The sequence below is a fragment of the Gastrolobium bilobum genome, unplaced genomic scaffold, assembly GCF_033153095.1.
Source record: "Gastrolobium bilobum isolate Gb01-03AN ecotype WA unplaced genomic scaffold, APGP_CSIRO_Gbil_v1 utg19275, whole genome shotgun sequence".
Lineage (NCBI taxonomy): Eukaryota > Viridiplantae > Streptophyta > Magnoliopsida > Fabales > Fabaceae > Gastrolobium > Gastrolobium bilobum.
Window position 1 is genome coordinate 116,303 of NW_026896117.1, and position 18,105 is coordinate 134,407.

An 18,105-nucleotide genomic window follows, 5' to 3' on the forward strand; every position below is an offset into this window, starting at 1 on the left:
TGCTAAACGTCCAACAATGTCATAGAGATAACCAATTGTGGGGTCCACATTTTTAAAATAAAAAAAAAGTAAAAGAATTGATAGGTCCACTTTTATGTTTGTGTAGAAAAATTACTTGTGTTATGTAAAAGGAGGAAAACATTACTCATTATAATAAGGCCTTTCAATGAAGTTAAGAAGCTGAAACTTTTGATTTTTAAATTGACAGAAAATAGAATCAAACTATCATATTTATAAAATTAATATAATAATATTAATCTGTAATTAATAAATTATTGAAGTATTATATTTTTTTAGTTATATATCTAAATAAAAAATAAAAAAAGTCAATACAGTAGGCTAAATAATTTTTTTTAAAGACATTTAAAGAGATCTTAAAATTTATTTTACAGGTACATGGAGCTTTCGGATAAAACTTGAGATACATTGAGGGCATCTTTAATACACAGTATAAGATAAAACTTGATAGTATAATACCTGATGGTATAAGGTCTGATTGTATAAAACCTGATTAAATTTTAATAATATCCAGCATTTGGCATGATATTGTATAAGATAATATCATCCAATATTTGGTCATGCACTATTTAATACTAGATAGGATAAAAAAAAAGTTTAAATTTTTTTTTAAAAAATGCCTTTTAATAATATATCAGATGATATTAATTTTTATAGAAATCTATTGATCAGTATGTCCAAAAAATATATTAACTTATAAAAATAAAAATCTCTAATGTTTTAAAAAATTATATATTGAAAAATTATATTTTATTTAATATATTAATATTAAAATAATATATTAATCCTTGAGAATTGCATTGGTTAATACATCAATCACTTATCAGACTTAATTCTACCTTTCTAGGCCTGATTAAGTTATACATCATTTTAATGTATAAAGGGATATTGTTGTATAAATTTATACTATACGATGATCACACCAAACAACTAAAAATATCATAACGTATAATATAAGCTTATACTATCAGACCTTATACATCACACCAAACAGGCCTGAGTGTTATGAGATTGAAAATTGATTAATTTTTTATTACCAAACACCACACAATTAATGGTAACACATTAATTTCAGGTTTGTTAATTCATTAGTGAGGTCTTTAAACCGCAAACCCAACTCGCGAAGTAGAAAAAGCAATAGTTTGAATGCTCTTAATTTAGCCATTTTAAGAGCCTGTTTGGATCCTCTTTTCTTTAAACTAGAATTTACTTATGTTAAAGTAAAAAAAAAAAAAAAAAAAATTTAAAAAAAACTAAAAACTGTTTGGTAATTACATAAAAAATCTAGTTTAAAAGTTACTTAAAAAATACATATTTAATGAAAATTATCTCCCTCTATCTTTATAACTCTTCGTTAAAAAAAAATACACAATTCAAGAAAAATAGATAAGAGCTTAAAAAATACTACTCAAGCTTTTTGCTTTTAGCTTCTTCTTTTTTATTATAAAAAAAGAATTTTTCATTATAAAATTTTTTCTCAAAATCTGTTTGGCCTAACTTATAAATAGCTTCTAACTTAAAATAAAAAAAAATATCCAAACAGTCACTAAGAAAAATGCACTCTTGATTCTTGTCCTTACCATCCATTTCTATTGATAATTGGGATAACTTGGACTCAAATTATTATTCCGATTACAAGAAAGGTGCAATCATGGAATATATTTTCTGTGCAACTCCCTTACCGAGGAGGGGGGAAATAATCATAAAGATAATGAAAATAGATTACTTTTTGTCATATTTGGTAAAAGAATTTACCCAATACTCTACAAGTTCCTGGGAGTATTCGACCATGAAACGGGAAACTGCTTCTAGCTTCACCATTCAATAGGGCAGCTAAACCGTGATGGATCCAGAGGAAGCCAAGAACAACAACGCTAATGAGCCCCTATCAACACTCCAATGGATCCAGAGGAAGAACCTTGCAGATTTGTTTACACCATCTCTGATGGTTTACTCCGAGCAAGAATAAAGGGTCAATTGTTGGGCAATTCTTTGGGGTGATACTAGAGCAGAATTTTACGTGTATAAAGCCTAGTTTTGGGTCAAGACTAGTGCACACAAACTAGTGTCCAGCAACAAAATTTGTGGTCACTTCGGCTTTGCTGTGACACAAGTACATACATTTAATGAATTAATGAAATTTTGACCGTAGGTAACATCATAATTTACAACAAAGATACCCTCTCATTTTCCCCTCAACATTAATTTCTTCATAAATATTTCGGGCATGCATCGCATATTAATTTTAGCATACGAGGTGTAGATGTCAGCAAGTTTCATCCCCATTGTAAACAGGTATCTGCCAAACTTTAGTGTTCTTCTTCGGGTCATCAGTGAGGCTAAGATCTGTCTCACCTTCCTTGAATGTTCTAATGAACGTTTTAGCACCCATCATTAAAAACCTCTCGATCATGAATAATTGGTAATTGTTCTCAATCAATGGATCCAAGATATGGCTATAGTTTGACGAATATGCCAATCTGTACCTGCAAATTTAAAGCACCAAGAGCATAAAATTTAGTATTTGATGCCAGCCAAAATTTTCCTCCAAAAACTACAGCATATCAGAATCATTTTTGGTTAATTTCTGTAAATAATATGGACTAGGTATGATCAAGTGTCCATAAGCTGCCAAATCTAATAACCAGCAACAAATAATCCACCAAAAAAGAGACGAAGGACATGATAAAATAAAACATGAATAAGAGAAAAAATTATAACTTGAGTGCAAAGTGTTGCATATCAGGTTCAGTGAGATGTAATGCATGTTACAATTTTTGCATTTTATAAATAAATCCAGATGTTAACTTAAAAATGACAACAAACAAATAAGTCCAGCAGAACCTACATGACAAGCCTGTGAATATTGTTTCCGTGACCATTGCATAAACAAGATCAGCTTCTTGTAGCATTAACACATATTTTAATTACGGTCTAACTATTGAGGGGCATGATTTGTGCATCCTGACATGAACCAATTACCACAAAAGTTAAAACTGTTAGGTGAAAACACAAACAATATTAAATCTAATATGACCTTTCATGCAAGAGCCCTTTGGAGTTGAAGTATAGACAATACATACATCCATCCTCCCTTATGCTGAACTTTAACTTCTATTTATAAAAATGGGAGCATTAAGAATTGAATTCTAGACTACATAATTATAGAGGCTTCAATACCAATCATGATTCAATTATCTCAAAGACTTATATTGTTGGGTGAAGACATGAATGATTTTATATTACATTTTTAACTCAGCTAAAGAAAATCATTACATACAAGTTTTACCCCCCAATGAGAACATGAGAATGGTTACCTGACGGAAAGCGATGAAAAAAACCCTGGAATCCTTTCATTTGAAGCAATAAACAAGGTTCTTCCAGGAGGGACCCACTTTGCTATTCTACATATCATAAACTCAGGCCGAGTATCCCTATCTAGGTGAGGGTGGAGACTCCTTACTACGCCAAATCTATCCTTCCTGGTCTTTATTTTATCCCCACGACGAACATGGATGGCATCATAATCCCCAAGTAGTGTTTTGATCTGTGAACAAGAGTCTGATCAGCAATTGAAATGTTTAACAAAGAGAGATTCTGATATTGTTCTATTGTAATGCCCATTTTCTCCCTATATTCTGTTTTTGTTGTTACCCTCCGTTGTTGTTGTTATTTGATGGTCTTGGGCCTTCTTCCCTTCCTTCTTATATTTTAGACAAACTTCAAGGGCCCATCACAAGAATTACAATGTTCTGAATTTTGAAGGATATTTTGAGAAAAAAATCATCTATTTTTTGAATCATGAACCAACTAAACTAAAAGCTTAAACAGATGTGTAAAGACACTTTGGCTTAAAGCATGGAGAATGCATAAATCCGCCTACCTTGTGCTGAAATTTAACTTTTTAGTAGAAGAACGGGGAAAAAGGATTGACTCTGGACAATTTGACCATCAAGGCTCTAATATCATGTTACGAACCAACTATCCCAAAAGTTTAAGATGTTAGGTAAAGACACATTAATGATTTTATATTATATCTCTAACAGGTTGCATAAAAAAATTTCATCAATCCTGTCCAAAATTTATATCCTTATGATAAGTGACAGTATCTTAAGGACCAATGCAAGATTACATAGTGAGGAGGGCAATTACATTCATTCAAAGCATATGACAGCAAATGCTTATATATGGTAAATTAAAGGTAAGTTAGGTTCCTCATAGAAGAGTACATGGTATACAAAACAGTCAACTGCTTATCCTTCAGTTCATTTTGTATGAAGCAAGAAGTCACAATATCAGAGTAATCACCATCTTAACCCTCCCTCGTTGATTTGTTTATGGCTTCTCAGTGGTGCTCTACTCATGGCCATTTCAAAGGAATTACCATTACTGTACTGGTACAAAGAGACACAGGGCCGCCTTCTTGTAGTGTTGATTCTTTTTTTTTCATTGTTATTCTTTTCTTCTTGTTTTGGAGGATGTCTTGTCCTCCCCATAGTTGTACTTCACTACTTTTGTCCCAATAATTTCTTTTTCGATCCACAAAAATGTAAATAAATTTAGTTTGATTTCTGTTACAGCTCTGGATTTCTCGGAAACAATTTTTCTTTGAGGAGCATATAAATGAAAAATCATAAAATGCACACACAAAAGCCAGACAATAGCATGTCAACCATAAGCAGTTTCCAAATGAAAACTATAGGCCATTCACATAAAGTACACACCAAATTTTTGAAGCAGATATTACTAAAAAAAAAAAAAAAAGTCTTGGAGCAGAAACAGCTTCGACACATGGTTACCCGTGCCAATGGTATGGTATCGTATATCTTATGCCAGTAAGAGAGTGCATTCAAATTAACAATCCAAGCACACAGCCATACCCATAAATTAAGGTTGAATTACCTGCAGACTTATAAAAGTTCGTGGCAGTATTGCTGGAGCTATTAGAGCCTGCAGCTCTTCACTAATATTTATATCTTGAACTGTTATCTGCCAGGTATAAATGCATGTTTCATCTGATGTTACAAATGCATAGTACCAACTAAAGAAGGAAATGCCATTTTAATACCTAAATATCAATAGTAAATGATAGTCTTTTGTCAATCTTAGGTAATGTAGAAGTGAAATTTGAGGGGTATCACCATCATAAATAATAAATCAGATTATATTAACCCTAGAATTTACATTAAGCTCTAACACATTCTTGAGGAATAAAAACTTATGCATAAACATAATAAAATCTAGAAATGGGGCATGGAAAAAATGTTATGACATAACAAATACCATAAATGAAATTAAATGTGGATGATCACTCTAACCATTTACTAACAAGAAAAGAGAAATTATATGTATCGTGTACTAAACAAGCCTGGCATTCTTTTAGATAGATTTGTGTCTCAACTATATTAGAAAGCATGTTCATCTAAAGCAAAATGATTACCTCTTCAAACTTGAGATAGATATTGCGTACAGATACAACAGAAAACTTGGCTGATACAAGCAATGTAGCACCTTCTTGTTGCTGTAAGAAATAGACCAAGAATTTTTTATTTTTTGGGTCTAAGGACAGAGTAACAAAGCTCAAGTATAAATATTTCATCTAATTTTTGTTTTCCAACCATCCAAGGTTTGGCTAGGAGTTACAAGATAACAATATATACATTTGCTAGAAGCATAAAGGAACTAGGTTTTGACTAACAAGATTATCTCAGTTTCCCAGACATTTGAACACATCGTTACTGTAAAATTCTGAGTTTGCATGCAAATCATAGGTCTTGAACTTACGCAACATGTCTACTGCAATAAAGGTTACAACATAAGTCATGTTCATGAAGACTGACAGCAAAGAAAAAGGGGAAAGTTCAATTGCTCTTAATTCATTTTTAATTTTGCTTTTTCCCCTGGGATGATGTATACCCATACCCCATTAAAAGGCCGAAAAACCAAATCCTTTTTGCAATGCATAATCTTGGAAAAAGGAAGTAAATTTTGAATTGTATAAAAGAACTGATCACCAGTAACAGGAATACAAATGACAAGTTGTTTTGCCATCTTGATATCTAAGAAAGCATATTCAAGAATCAATCTGAGGAGTATAATCTAGTCAATCTCTCTATAATATTGTGGAAATAGAAAGGGAAAGAAAGAATTTACAAGTGAAGGGTGATCAAAGTAAGTTAGTGAAAACAAAGTCACAATTCAGAGTATACTCTGAGCTGCAGGACTTTCATAAGCATGAACTTAATTGCAGCCTCCTAAGATAGGGGAGTGCAAAGGAAGGTGCTAACAAATTTGGAATACTCCACCAGACAATATTACGGATAACACCTCCATTAGATTGATCACGACATTCAAATTTCTGAAAGATCTGCCCAACCTATCTCAACATGGAAGCAAATGAAATAATATAATAATGGTAAGAGAACACAGGAAAAAAACAAAATAACAGAGAACATAGAAAAAAGCATTGCCACAATGACCTACATAAATGCATTTCATAGATATAATAGCTGTGAATAAGCGTAGCACCTAACTTGTAGCAATCATGTTAATGAGAAGACTTCTGAGGAAGCAAGATACTCTCATAAAAATGATCTAGAAAATTAAATCAGAAAGCACAGTGTAAGAAATTTATTTTAACCCCGAAGCCGTGTCTGTAAAATGGTCAATGCCAAGAGTTTTTGCATAACTAGAAAAGAAAGGTAAAGCAAAGTGTGAAGTCAGAAGAAAACAAATTGGCCAAGAGATTAGTGAAAAAGGAAGGAAAAAAGAAGCAAGATTTTGCTGCAGTTGACAGAATGCAGGAATGTTAGTAGTTGAAAGAAAGGAAGTGTAGCAGCAGCTTGCAGAAGAATGAGAACATCAGGAGCACAAGTATACTGGAGGCACCATGTTCCATCCAACATGGCCAAATTGATAGGCTCACCCATGTTGCACCCCTCTACATTCACCTGCCAACCAAACCAAACCAAATACAGCTTATATTTAGTGTGGACTGAATGGACAAAAGAAAATAAGGAACTTACAAAATAGTACCAGAGCCTCCTCGATAGAAGAGCGTTGGTCAGGAGTTGTCAAGAGCCCCCTTTGTGTGTCTTGGAGAGAGTTCAAAAGTTGATGCTTTTTGTTCTCTAACACAGAATCATATGCCTTAAAACCCGGGAAAAAAAAAAGTTGTTAGTTAACCCCAGTTTGTGTTGGAAAGAAAATAGCAAGCATGAGATGAGAGGCATAAGAAGAGCAACCTGAGCTGAAGGTATGGTCATGGACATGGAGAGTTTCCAGGTGGTTGATCTTAAAGGCCTAACCAGGTAATTTGGCCTCCTTGTAGTAGTAGTAGTAGTGGTAGATGGTGATGGTAGGTACAAGGGTGAACGGAAAGCCAAGTCCATAATATTGCAAATCTATATTTGGGCGAATGTTACTATCCAAAATGCATAGCTAAATAGTGAGTAAATCAAAACAACAATGAGGAGCCAAATTACCTTCCCCTTTTCCTTTTCCTTGTAACGTGGTGCTATGTTTGCTTCGCCTTCTCTATCTCAGGGAAGGAGTACGAAAGCGACACACATGGCTCGGGTCGGCTGGGCCTTCTTCAGTTCTTGCGGAGACCATACATACAGCCATGTATGCCATTGAAACAAACAAGTTTTTTACTTTATCCTTTTCTCTCAAAAGGAACTTTTAAAATTATGTGTCCTAACGACCACCTTGAAATTTCATTCATATATAAAACAAACAAGCGCACACACGCACATTCCATAGAAAGTACTGTTTGGCATTCGGTATCATTTTGATAGACTTCAATTTTATTTTATTTCGGGAAATCACTGTAGACAATATCTAAAACAATACCAGAGACACCCGTTGTTGCTTTAAAACAACAGACCATCCAAATCCAATGACAAGAAAGGTTTTGAGGTTCTGTTTTGTTAAGCTCTTACTACAATATAATGGTTTCATTTAGTATTTAAAGGATTATTGTTTTTGGGCATTGCATAATTGTGGTTGCTCATGATTTTCACGAGTTTAATTTAGTGGTCTGCAATAATAAATCTTTAAAAATATTAACCCAATATATGCAGAGTGCACTCTGAAGACATATCAAAATAACTCAGTCAACATATCAAAATGAAAGCAAGTGTGACTGTAAATTGAAACAACCCTAACTGTGTGTTTTCTGTCCATCCTAGTAGGACAATAAGCACCAGAAACATGAAAAACAAATCATTTCCACAACTTCCGCAGTGACATATTTTTCTCGGTTTCCTTTTTCATCACCTTGGCCACAGCCATCTCAAAATCCTCCTGTGTCACATGTACCCTCCTCTCCCTCAAAGCAAACATTCCAGCTTCTGTGCACACAGCCTGCATAAAAGAGACACAAAAATTAAGGATATTCAGGTTAGGACACACTTAAAAGAATGCATTAATTTAAGCAGACAATATAAGCAAACACATTGCTCTACAATTGGTTTAGTATACTTGAATATAAAATAATAGAAGAATAATATGTTGTGTATTGATCTGTGTCAAGGAGTTACAATATATAGAGACCCTAATGGGCTTAAGTGTAAGGCCCAAACCTAATCCAAACCTAATCCTAATACAGTCAGAATACAGTCAGACTATTTACGGATAAGACAGAATCCAATCATATCTAATCAAATCTAATCATATCATATCTAATATTCTAACACTCCCCCTCAAGCTGGTGCGTATATATTATGAGCACCAAGCTTGTTACAAATGTATTCAACCTGAGGACCTCTAAGAGCTTTAGTGAAAACATCTGCTAGTTGATTAGATGAGTTGACAAAAGCTGTCTTGATTTCTCCTGACTGAATCTTTTCCCGAATGAAGTGACAATCAATCTCTATATGTTTGGTCCTCTCATGAAAAACAGGATTAGAGGATATATGTAGTGCAACTTGATTATCACAGATGAGTGTCATGGGTTGTTTCTGTTCACAAAGATGAAGCTCCTGAATCAACTGCTTTAACCAGATCAACTCACAGGTAGTATTTGCCATTGCACGATACTCAGCTTCTGCACTAGAACGGGAAACAACAGGTTGTTTCTTGCTTTTCCATGAGATTAAGTTTCCTCCGAAGAAGACACAATAACCAGAAGTAGAGCGTCTGTCCGAGGGTGATCCTGCCCAATCGGCATCTGAGTAACCACAAATTTCTGTATTTCCCTGATCCGAATACAACAAACCTTTTCCTGGTGCTCCTTTGATGTATCGGAGGATCCTCACAGCAGCATCCCAATGTGAATCACAAGGGGAATCAAGGAACTGACTGGCCGTACTGACAGCGAAAGAAATATCTGGCCTAGTCACAGTAAGATAATTGAGCTTCCCAATTAGCCTCCGATAACGTCCAGGATCAGATAACGGCTCCCCCTGTCCGGGTAATAACTTGACATTAGGATCCATAGGTGTATCAACTGGTTTACTCCCCAACATACCAGTTTCTTCTAGGATATCCAAGGCATATTTCCTTTGACAGATAGAAATGCCCTGTCTTGATTGCGCCACCTCAATTCCCAAGAAGTAACGCAGCTTCCCAAGGTCCTTTGTTTGAAATGTACTAAACAAATGCTGTTTTAACTGACGAATTCCGTCTTGATCACTTCCGGTGAGAATGATGTCGTCAACATAGACTAACAAATAGATACACTTATCAGGAGATGTAATCCTATAAAACACAGAATGGTCAACTTTACTGCGGATTAAGCCAAACGCCTGAACAGCAGAACTGAAACGACTGAACCATGCTCGAGGAGACTGCTTGAGACCATATAAGGATTTCCGAAGACGACACACCTTTCCAGACTCCTCCTGAGCAACAAAACCAGGTGGTTGCTCCATGTAAACTTCTTCTTGTAAATCACCATGAAGAAAGGCATTTTTGATGTCAAGTTGAAGGAGTGGCCAGTGACGAACAGCAGCAAGGGCAAGAAAGAGGCGGACTGACGCCATCTTAGCGACCGGAGAAAATGTATCGCTATAATCAAGGCCAAAGATTTGAGTAAAACCCTTGGCAACTAAACGTGCCTTGAGACGATCAATATGGCCATCAGGTCCAACTTTCACAGTAAAAACCCAGCGACAACCAACTATAGACTTCTCTGGAGGAGCAGAAACAAGGTCCCAAGTGCCATTGGAATGAAGTGCAGTCATCTCATCAAGCATTGCTTGACGCCACCCTGGATGGGAAAGTGCTTCACCTGCGGTCTTAGGAATAGAAATAGAAGAAAGACTAGAAACAAAGGTGAAATGAGGTGAAGAATGACGGTCATAACTCAAAAAGGTATAAAGAGGATAAGGGTTACGAGTAGTACGTGTACCTTTTCTTTGAGCAATGGGAAGAGTCTCTGATGAAGGATCCGGAGGGGAAGAAGCAACAGCAGTGGGCGATGAGTCAGCAAGAGTCGAGTCGACAGGAGGCACAGTTTTGCGACGCTGATAGGTGAGAAGTGGACGGTCCTCAGGTATAGAAGCAATAGGTTGCTCATCTGGAATAGTAGCACCTGCAGCTGGCAAAGACAAGTCAAGAAAAGGGACAGGAAGGACATGATCAACCTGTGACATCTGAGATGGGATAGAATTAAAGGGTTGTTGATCAAGAAAAGTGACATCAGCGGAAACTAAGTAACGCTTAAGGTCGGGAGAATAACAACGATAACCCTTTTGAAGACGAGAATAACCAAGAAAGATACACTGAAAGGCTTTGGATGTTAACTTATCCTTACCAGGAGTGAGATCATGAACAAAACAAGTACAACCAAAGACATGTGGAGTTAGAGGATAAAGAGGAACATCTGGAAGCAATAGATTATGAGGAATGTCATTGTGGAGCACAGATGAAGGCATGCGATTGATGAGAAAACAAGATATGAGTACAGCATCTGCCCAGAAGTGAAGGGGAACCTGCATATGAATAAGAAGGGTACGGGCAGTTTCAATGAGATGTCTGTTTTTACGTTCAGCCACCCCATTTTGTTGTGGAGTGTGAGGACAAGTAGTTTGATGTAAAGTACCTTGTGTGGCCAAGAATTTAGAAAAATCAATAGAAACATATTTCTTAGCATTATCACTACGTAGAATACGAATAGAAACACCAAATTGAGTATGGATCTCAGTAGAAAACTTTTTATAAATGGAAAATAGCTCGGAACGATTTTTATTAAATAGGTCCAAGTGCAACGGGAAAAATCATCAATAAAGGTAACGAAATACCGAAAACCTAAGACAGACAAGGTACGACTTGGACCCCAAATATCTGAATGAACAAGAGAGAAAGGGGCATCAGCTCGTTTATTGACTCGACTGGCAAAAGAGGAGCGTGTATGCTTCCCTTGTTGACATGACACACAATCTAAAGACTGAAGACCGGACAAAAGAGGAACCATTTTCTGCAACTTTGAAAGACTTGGATGACCAAGGCGACTGTGGATAAGTTGTGGAGATTCTGTGAGAGAGCATGCTACTGAAGGACGAGGCACATCCAGATAATAAAGCCCTCGTGACTCACGACCCACTCCAATCATTTTCCCCGTACCCGAATCCTGCACAGAAACAGAATGGTTAGAGAAAGTAATGGTGCAAGTGAGGGAGTGCATCAACTTACTAATAGAAATTAAGTTATAAGGGATGCCAGGAATGTAATAGACAGATGTCAGGGCCAAGGTAGAGGTCGGACGAGCTTGTCCAATCCCACGAACTGGGGCTTTGGTTCCATCCGCAAGGGTAAAAGACGATAAATGATCAGAATAAGTAAGAGATGTAAAGAGTTCCTTATTACCACAGAGATGATCGGTAGCACCGGAGTCAAATATCCAAGTGCCAAGTGATGTAGAATGAGAAACACAAGCAACAGGATTACCAGTATAAGGCTGAGACTGAGGAGAAGCCTTCCTCAGAGGGGTTTGGAGTACAGCATAGTCTGAACCTGAACCAAATGATGCATTGTCTGACTGAGCTATATTTGCAACAATAGAAGGAGAGTTAACCTCCGAGAGATCAGGAGATGCTGCTGCCATTTAAAGATAAAATATAAAAGCCGTAAACGAAGGCAAACGATATCCAATCAAGAAGAACCACGCGTCTAAGGTCAGACCCACAGAGAAACAATCACAGATCCAGAAAGGGGAGGAGAAGGCGAGCTTCTCTGTCCAAGACCGGCCGGAAAAAGCCGCTGGAATAGTGCTCACGCGCCGGCAGAAGGTGGCGCGTGAAGCCCACGCGCAGAGAAGACAGGTGGCGCGTGACGGCGCGTGGGAAATGCGTTGCTGACCGAACCACCACAGACCTGGTCGTCGGGAAGAGAGGGTCCTGATCGCGTGAAGTTTGGTCGGAAAAGTCGCCGGAAAAAGTCTCCGGTTGCCTGAACAGTGATTCTGACGGCGGGCGGTGGTTCCGGTGGCCGTCGGAGGTGCTGACACGTTTGGAAAAATCACTCAGAGGTTGTTTACAGCCCTAGAAGGCTTGCCGGAAGGACGCACGGCAAGAAAGAGGACTCCTAAGCAGTGGGCTTAGGTTTTAAAGCAAAAAACAAGGTTTCTAAGCGGAAGCGAGGGTTCCCAGAACGAAAGAGCTCTGATACCAACTTGAATATAAAATAATAGAAGAATAATATGTTGTGTATTGATCTGTGTCAAGGAGTTACAATATATAGAGACCCTAATGGGCTTAAGTGTAAGGCCCAAACCTAATCCAAACCTAATCCTAATACAGTCAGAATACAGTCAGACTATTTACGGATAAGACAGAATTCAATCATATCTAATCAAATCTAATCATATCATATCTAATATTCTAACAAGTATGAATACTTAAATTCATCACTATATGCTTTTATCATTATGATTTTTGACATGGATAGTGCATTTACCCCATTCGACAAGGAAATATTATATGAAAATGAAGGCACCTATTATTTAAATAAGTGCGACCACAGAGTAATAAATCACAAAAGCAAAGGACAATTTTTAAGAGGATAGTAGAGAAGCTAGAAAAACCAAAAATGCAATGCAAATGAAGTGGAAAATACCTTAAGCTCAGCACCAGATGCTCCATTCATCTTCTCAGCAATCTTCTTCAAATCAATGCCACGCATTAAATTCATTCTTCTTGAATGGATCTTCAGAATATCTAGCCGCGACTACATAAAAATGAATACACAGTCAATTTCAGGAATATCTGTTATCAATGCAGAAGGCGCATCTTCTTTCTGAGTACAAGAATATTAAAAGGTAACATGAAGGCAAGGATGGAAACCTCTTCATTAGGGTTTGGAAATTCAATCTTCCGGTCAATCCGTCCAGGTCGAAGGAGGGCTTGATCCAGGATATCAATCCGATTTGTGGCCATCAAAACCTGTAGTTACATATTTCTCTTCAGAACTTCCTCAAAATATTGTGAATTATATCTCAAAATAGTCAGATAAAATTAATAATCTCTCTTTATCTGTTACGGATTTCTATTTACTGCAGTAGACACCATGCAAGTTTTGAAATTCCCCTTAATACACTATAGGAGTATAGCACCATAATGAAGCAACATGTGTCACCTTGATCTTATTTGAAGCTTCAAATCCATCCAACTGGTTCAAAAGTTCCAGCATAGTGCGCTGTACCTCACTATCACCATTACCACTTCCAGATTCCATACGGGCTGATCCAATACTGTCAATTTCATCCATGAAGATAATTGATGGAGCATGCTCCCTGTGAAAAAGAATGGCGTTCAGTGTTCCATCATAATAATTAAACAAGACTTCAGACAACATATTTCATTCTTTTAGATTATCAGAACATGGATATAATAAAACAAATATGTCTTGGGGAATAAAATTGTCCATTTTGGTCTTTTTAAGTGTCGCTCAGTGAAAAATGGAAAAAGGACATAATATCCACGCAAATTTCAGTCATACATTCTATGCATCTAACTCCAAACTGGACAATTAAAATCTCATTAACAAGAAATATATCTTCACCCTAAGTTAACTTATGCCCTCTCTTATAAATATCTTCAACCCACGAAGTCATGAAACCAAGAAGACATCTTTTTCCCCCTTCTATTTTGGTGTAGGGCAAAAGATAATGATTGGATTAAGCTGAGTAAAGAGGATAAACCTGGCCATAACGAAAAGTTCCCTGACCATTCTAGAACCTTCTCCAATGTATTTCTGAACTAATTCAGAACCAGACACCCTGATGAATGTACAATCAGTATGATGTGCCACTGCCCGAGCCAACAAAGTTTTTCCTGTACCAGGGGGGCCATAGAGCAGGACACCCTGTTATATGTGAAAGAAAGTCAGCAAACAGAAAAAACAACAACTAAATAAGCTGACGGAAGGACGGAAAATTTGGCAATAACCTCAGAATAAGATACTACCTTTGGTTGTGCTATTCCTAGACTCTCAAACAGCTCAGGATGTTTAATTGGTAGCTCAATGACCTGTAAATTTGATCACATACATAAGGCCCAGAAACAATAATGCTTTTCCGAATATATAATAGTACAAAACATATATAGAATGTCAGGCAATGTACCTCTTTTATTTCTTTGATTTGCTGGTCTAAACCACCAATCATGTCATATGTAGAATCGGGAACCTTTTCAACTTTCATCAGGTTGACCAGCGGATCAACTTTGCTTGGCAGAACTAAATGAAGAACATAACTGTCATTGCGGAGGGCAACTCTAGTTGACGGAGTAATCTTTGTAATGTCAATATTTTTATCAATATCGACAACATATTTTCCTTCTGGATGGACCTGAAAAAAGTAAAAAGGAAAAATCAGTACTTCAGCTAGGTTTTGATCCGGATTTATAAAATTTCATGTACAAATTAACATTACCAGCCTTTGACACACGAGAGATAGAAAGAGAGAGAGAGAGTTAGAATGGAACATGAGCTGACCTTGACCAAGACTTTGTTCTTGCCCATAACTTTGACAACTTCACCGACATATGAGCCAGGCTCCTGAAGAAGCTGCAGTTCTTCTCGGAGCATCCTCACTATCAAGATTGGCATAATTGAGAATATCAAGGATTAATTGATGAAAACTAAAAACAAAAAGTTAACTAATAGGATTTGTGTCATTGCAATGAAATTGAAAAAATCGTATTAAAAACAAGAAAAACAAAACAATAGGTTAATAAGTAAAAGTAAAGAATAGGGTTAGGGTTAAGGGTAGGGAAAACGTACCCCTAGAATTAAGCTCGTTTCGCTGAGCCTCGAGACGATTGAGGTTGTGGGTCTTTTGGCGGAGGAGGAGCTGAAGCTCATGGATGTGAAGAGAATAGTACTGGCGGAGACCCTCTCCCTGCTTGGTAGGCTTGGCGGAGCAATTCTCCTCCGGTGCGATAGCCATGGTTTCCAAGATCTAACGAATTGATTCCAAAACAAAACCACCTCTGAGGTAGTAATAGACGTTAGTAAGGACCTTAGTAATGCGTTTTGAAGCCATCACAAGTGTACTACTAAGTTTAAGACACAAATTTCAGGCTTCTCACTTCTAAAATTTAACCCAAACAAAAAAAAAAAAGTGTGAAATGATAATTATAAGCTCTAAAGAAAAAATTATTTCTAAACCAGCTTATCAAATGTACACAAAATAGCATACTAACCGATTCAAAGTGAGAGTACACATGATAATCTAGAATGCTTTCTAGAGCAAAAAATTATTTCTAAACCAGCTTATCAAATTTACACAAAATAGCATACTGGCCGATTCAAAGTGAGAGTACACATGATAATCCAGAATGCTTTCTAGATTTTTACCAAAAATAAAAAAATAAAATAAAAGGACACACTAGCAAAATAGCTCACTGAAACCCAGAATTTGAACCATACGACCAACTATTAAAATTTTGAAATAAGAAAAATAAATAAACAAAAACAAAAAAACTGCTAGTGCCGTTGCAAAAAGCAAGAAAGTAAAAATAATCAACAAACAAAAGGGTAAAAGAAAAAAGTGAGATGAAACCCGAAAAATCCCAAAAAAAAAAATTCCTCTTTCATCAAAATCCGATCACACAAAACAAAACCCCAAAGCAAGTGTTGCAAGGGAGGAACAGACAGCACGGAATGATAAAAAGAGAGAGAATCGAAAAGGGTACAGAGATTCGTAGCGAACCTTGCAGTCCTAGGAATTGAAATTCGATCAGCGAATAGATAGAGACAGAGAGAGAAAACCGTTGAAGGGTGGAAGAGTGACACTGATGAGACTGTTTTCACATGTAATGTTGTGCGCTGCGAAGCAGGACTCTGATGTGTGCTGTTCGATACTGTACGACACAATTCCACGCTTTAACACGTGTTATATAAATTTAAAAAAAATTCAAAGATTGAGATTGTGTTGGTTAAGTTTTTAATTTCAACTATTAGATTCGTTCAATTTCGATTACCATTTTATTAAATTTAATATAAATATTTGAGATATCTTATGTTTCTTTGCAAAATTGATGAATATTATAAGTTTAGTTTTTTTTGTTAAAATATTAAATATTAAATATAATATACACTACATAAATTAAAGATATTATTTAATATAAAATGTGTCCTAATGTATCAAAATTTGACATTTTTTAAAATTAATGTGTCAGAATGTCATGTCGTATCGTGTCACGTAGCCCGTGTCAGGTTGTGCGTCCATTAGATAGCTACTATACAGGTTGGTATAACAAATTTTACAATTTTTTTATATTTTTAATTTATTATTTTTATAAAAATAGGTTATATTTGTATTTTTTTTTTCTGAGAACTTCTTGTAACTATTTTGTTATGCTAGGATTTAATTTATTCTTTTTTTATTTCTTTTAGAATGATAATTCACTGACTTTGTAACCTGTTCTAGTTTGATTGTGAGATTATATATTGGATAAAATGAAACGAAAATAGTAGGCTCATTTTTAGGCTCTGACATAACATGTTTATGAAATAATAAAAGCTTCACTCGCCTATTGGGTTTTTTTTTTGTTTTTTTTTCTAAAGTATGTTTCAATCGACACATGATGACTAATCCTTTTTTTTTTGTTGCTTAAACAACCTAACTATTAGAGGTGAAAGTGAGCTGCGTCAAGCTTTGTTCCGAAAAGCTCAAGCCTACATAAAAAAAAAAAATTAATTAGGCCTGACCCAAGCCTAGTACGAGTCTAACTGTTAACCTGACTTGACCTGTTTATAAAAAACAAATGGCCTGGCCTAGCCCGTTAGTCTGCTAATTTTTAACTTCAAAGCAAAACCATGAATCAACTTTACAAAATACTCAAATTATGTTGCTAAACCAAAAATCATAATTTCAACGTCCAAACAGAATCATGAATCACAACAAAACTCATACAATCTGCATTTAAGTCAATTTCAAAAACAAAATGCTCAAATTAAATAACATATAATTTATCAGATCCAACAAACAAATTCATACTATGTAAATTAAAATAACTACATGAATCCAACAAACACATCATGATGTTTGTAGTAAGTATAACATCTCCCAAAAATCTTTTAATATATACACACAATCTAACATGTTGAAATGTTGGTTCCTCCTATATAAGAAATAATGCCAGATTTCTATTAAAATATAATCAAATATAATTAAGTTATAAATAACTATAATTGATTAAATTTATATCTTTTATTTTTTCTTCAAGTCATACTTATTTTATTTTATTTTATTTAAAATAAATAGACAATATAGGTCGGCCTATAAGCTTGTAGGTCAGGCCTTGTGAAAGTGAGATTATGGCCTTTTTATTAAATAAGTTTTTTAAAGTCCAAACCCGGCCTATTTTATAAAATATACTAGGTTAGGTCTGGCCTGACGTAGGCTGAACCGTAAGCCCTTGTAGGCCGACCCGATCCAGTTTCACCCCTACCTACCAGCTATTTACCAACCTTTTAGGCCTTTCAATGAAGTTAAGAAGCTGAAATTTTTGATCTTTAAATTGACAGAAAATAGAATCAAACTATTATATGATCTATAAAACTAATAATATTAATCTGTAATTAATAAATTATTGAAGTATTATAAATTTTTTAGTTATATATCTAAATAATAAATAA

At 35.6% G+C, this 18,105-nt stretch overlaps 2 protein-coding genes across 3 annotated transcripts; both read right to left on the bottom strand.

Moving 5' to 3' along the window:
* Positions 1–1,624: 1,624 nt before the first annotated feature.
* LOC133297877 (uncharacterized) lies at positions 1,625–7,640 on the bottom strand. The gene is made up of 9 exons (XM_061497105.1): positions 7,503–7,640; positions 7,260–7,421; positions 7,054–7,167; positions 6,813–6,968; positions 6,301–6,394; positions 5,459–5,541; positions 4,921–5,007; positions 3,336–3,565; positions 1,625–2,504 (listed from the first exon to the last, which is right to left on the bottom strand). Exons 2-9 carry the CDS (start codon positions 7,407–7,409, stop codon positions 2,285–2,287), a joined length of 1,134 nt encoding a protein of 377 aa, XP_061353089.1. The 5' UTR covers positions 7,410–7,421; positions 7,503–7,640; the 3' UTR covers positions 1,625–2,284.
* Positions 7,512–16,311, bottom strand: LOC133297876 (26S proteasome regulatory subunit 8 homolog A). Of its 2 annotated transcripts, XM_061497104.1 has the most exons (11): positions 16,175–16,311; positions 15,244–15,452; positions 14,956–15,053; positions 14,585–14,809; positions 14,427–14,489; positions 14,162–14,325; positions 13,597–13,753; positions 13,305–13,403; positions 13,078–13,188; positions 8,299–8,385; positions 7,512–7,618 (listed from the first exon to the last, which is right to left on the bottom strand). In XM_061497104.1, the coding sequence occupies exons 2-11, from the start codon at positions 15,407–15,409 to the stop codon at positions 7,613–7,615; spliced, it is 1,176 nt and encodes a 391-aa protein (XP_061353088.1). In that variant the 5' UTR covers positions 15,410–15,452; positions 16,175–16,311; the 3' UTR covers positions 7,512–7,612. The 2 variants fall into 2 exon arrangements, with proteins under 2 accessions (XP_061353088.1, XP_061353087.1); XM_061497103.1 differs by lacking the exon at positions 7,512–7,618 and having other exon boundaries at positions 8,245–8,385.
* Positions 16,312–18,105: the final 1,794 nt, after the last annotated feature.

Coding starts and splice junctions, on each gene's coding strand:
- LOC133297877 (XM_061497105.1), bottom strand. CDS start 7,409: ATGGACTTGGCTTTCCGTTCACCCTTGTACCTACCATCACCATCTACC. Junction 5,542..6,300: donor GAGTATTCCAAATTTGTTAG/CACCTTCCTTTG, acceptor TCTATTTCTTAC/AGCAACAAGAAGGTGCTACA. Junction 2,505..3,335: donor TTTTCATCGCTTTCCGTCAG/GTAACCATTCTC, acceptor TTAAATTTGCAG/GTACAGATTGGCATATTCGT.
- LOC133297876 (XM_061497103.1), bottom strand. CDS start 15,409: ATGGCTATCGCACCGGAGGAGAATTGCTCCGCCAAGCCTACCAAGCAG. Junction 14,810..14,955: donor AGAACAAAGTCTTGGTCAAG/GTCAGCTCATGT, acceptor TACTTTTTTCAG/GTCCATCCAGAAGGAAAATA. Junction 13,189..13,304: donor TTCCAAACCCTAATGAAGAG/GTTTCCATCCTT, acceptor ATTTTTATGTAG/TCGCGGCTAGATATTCTGAA.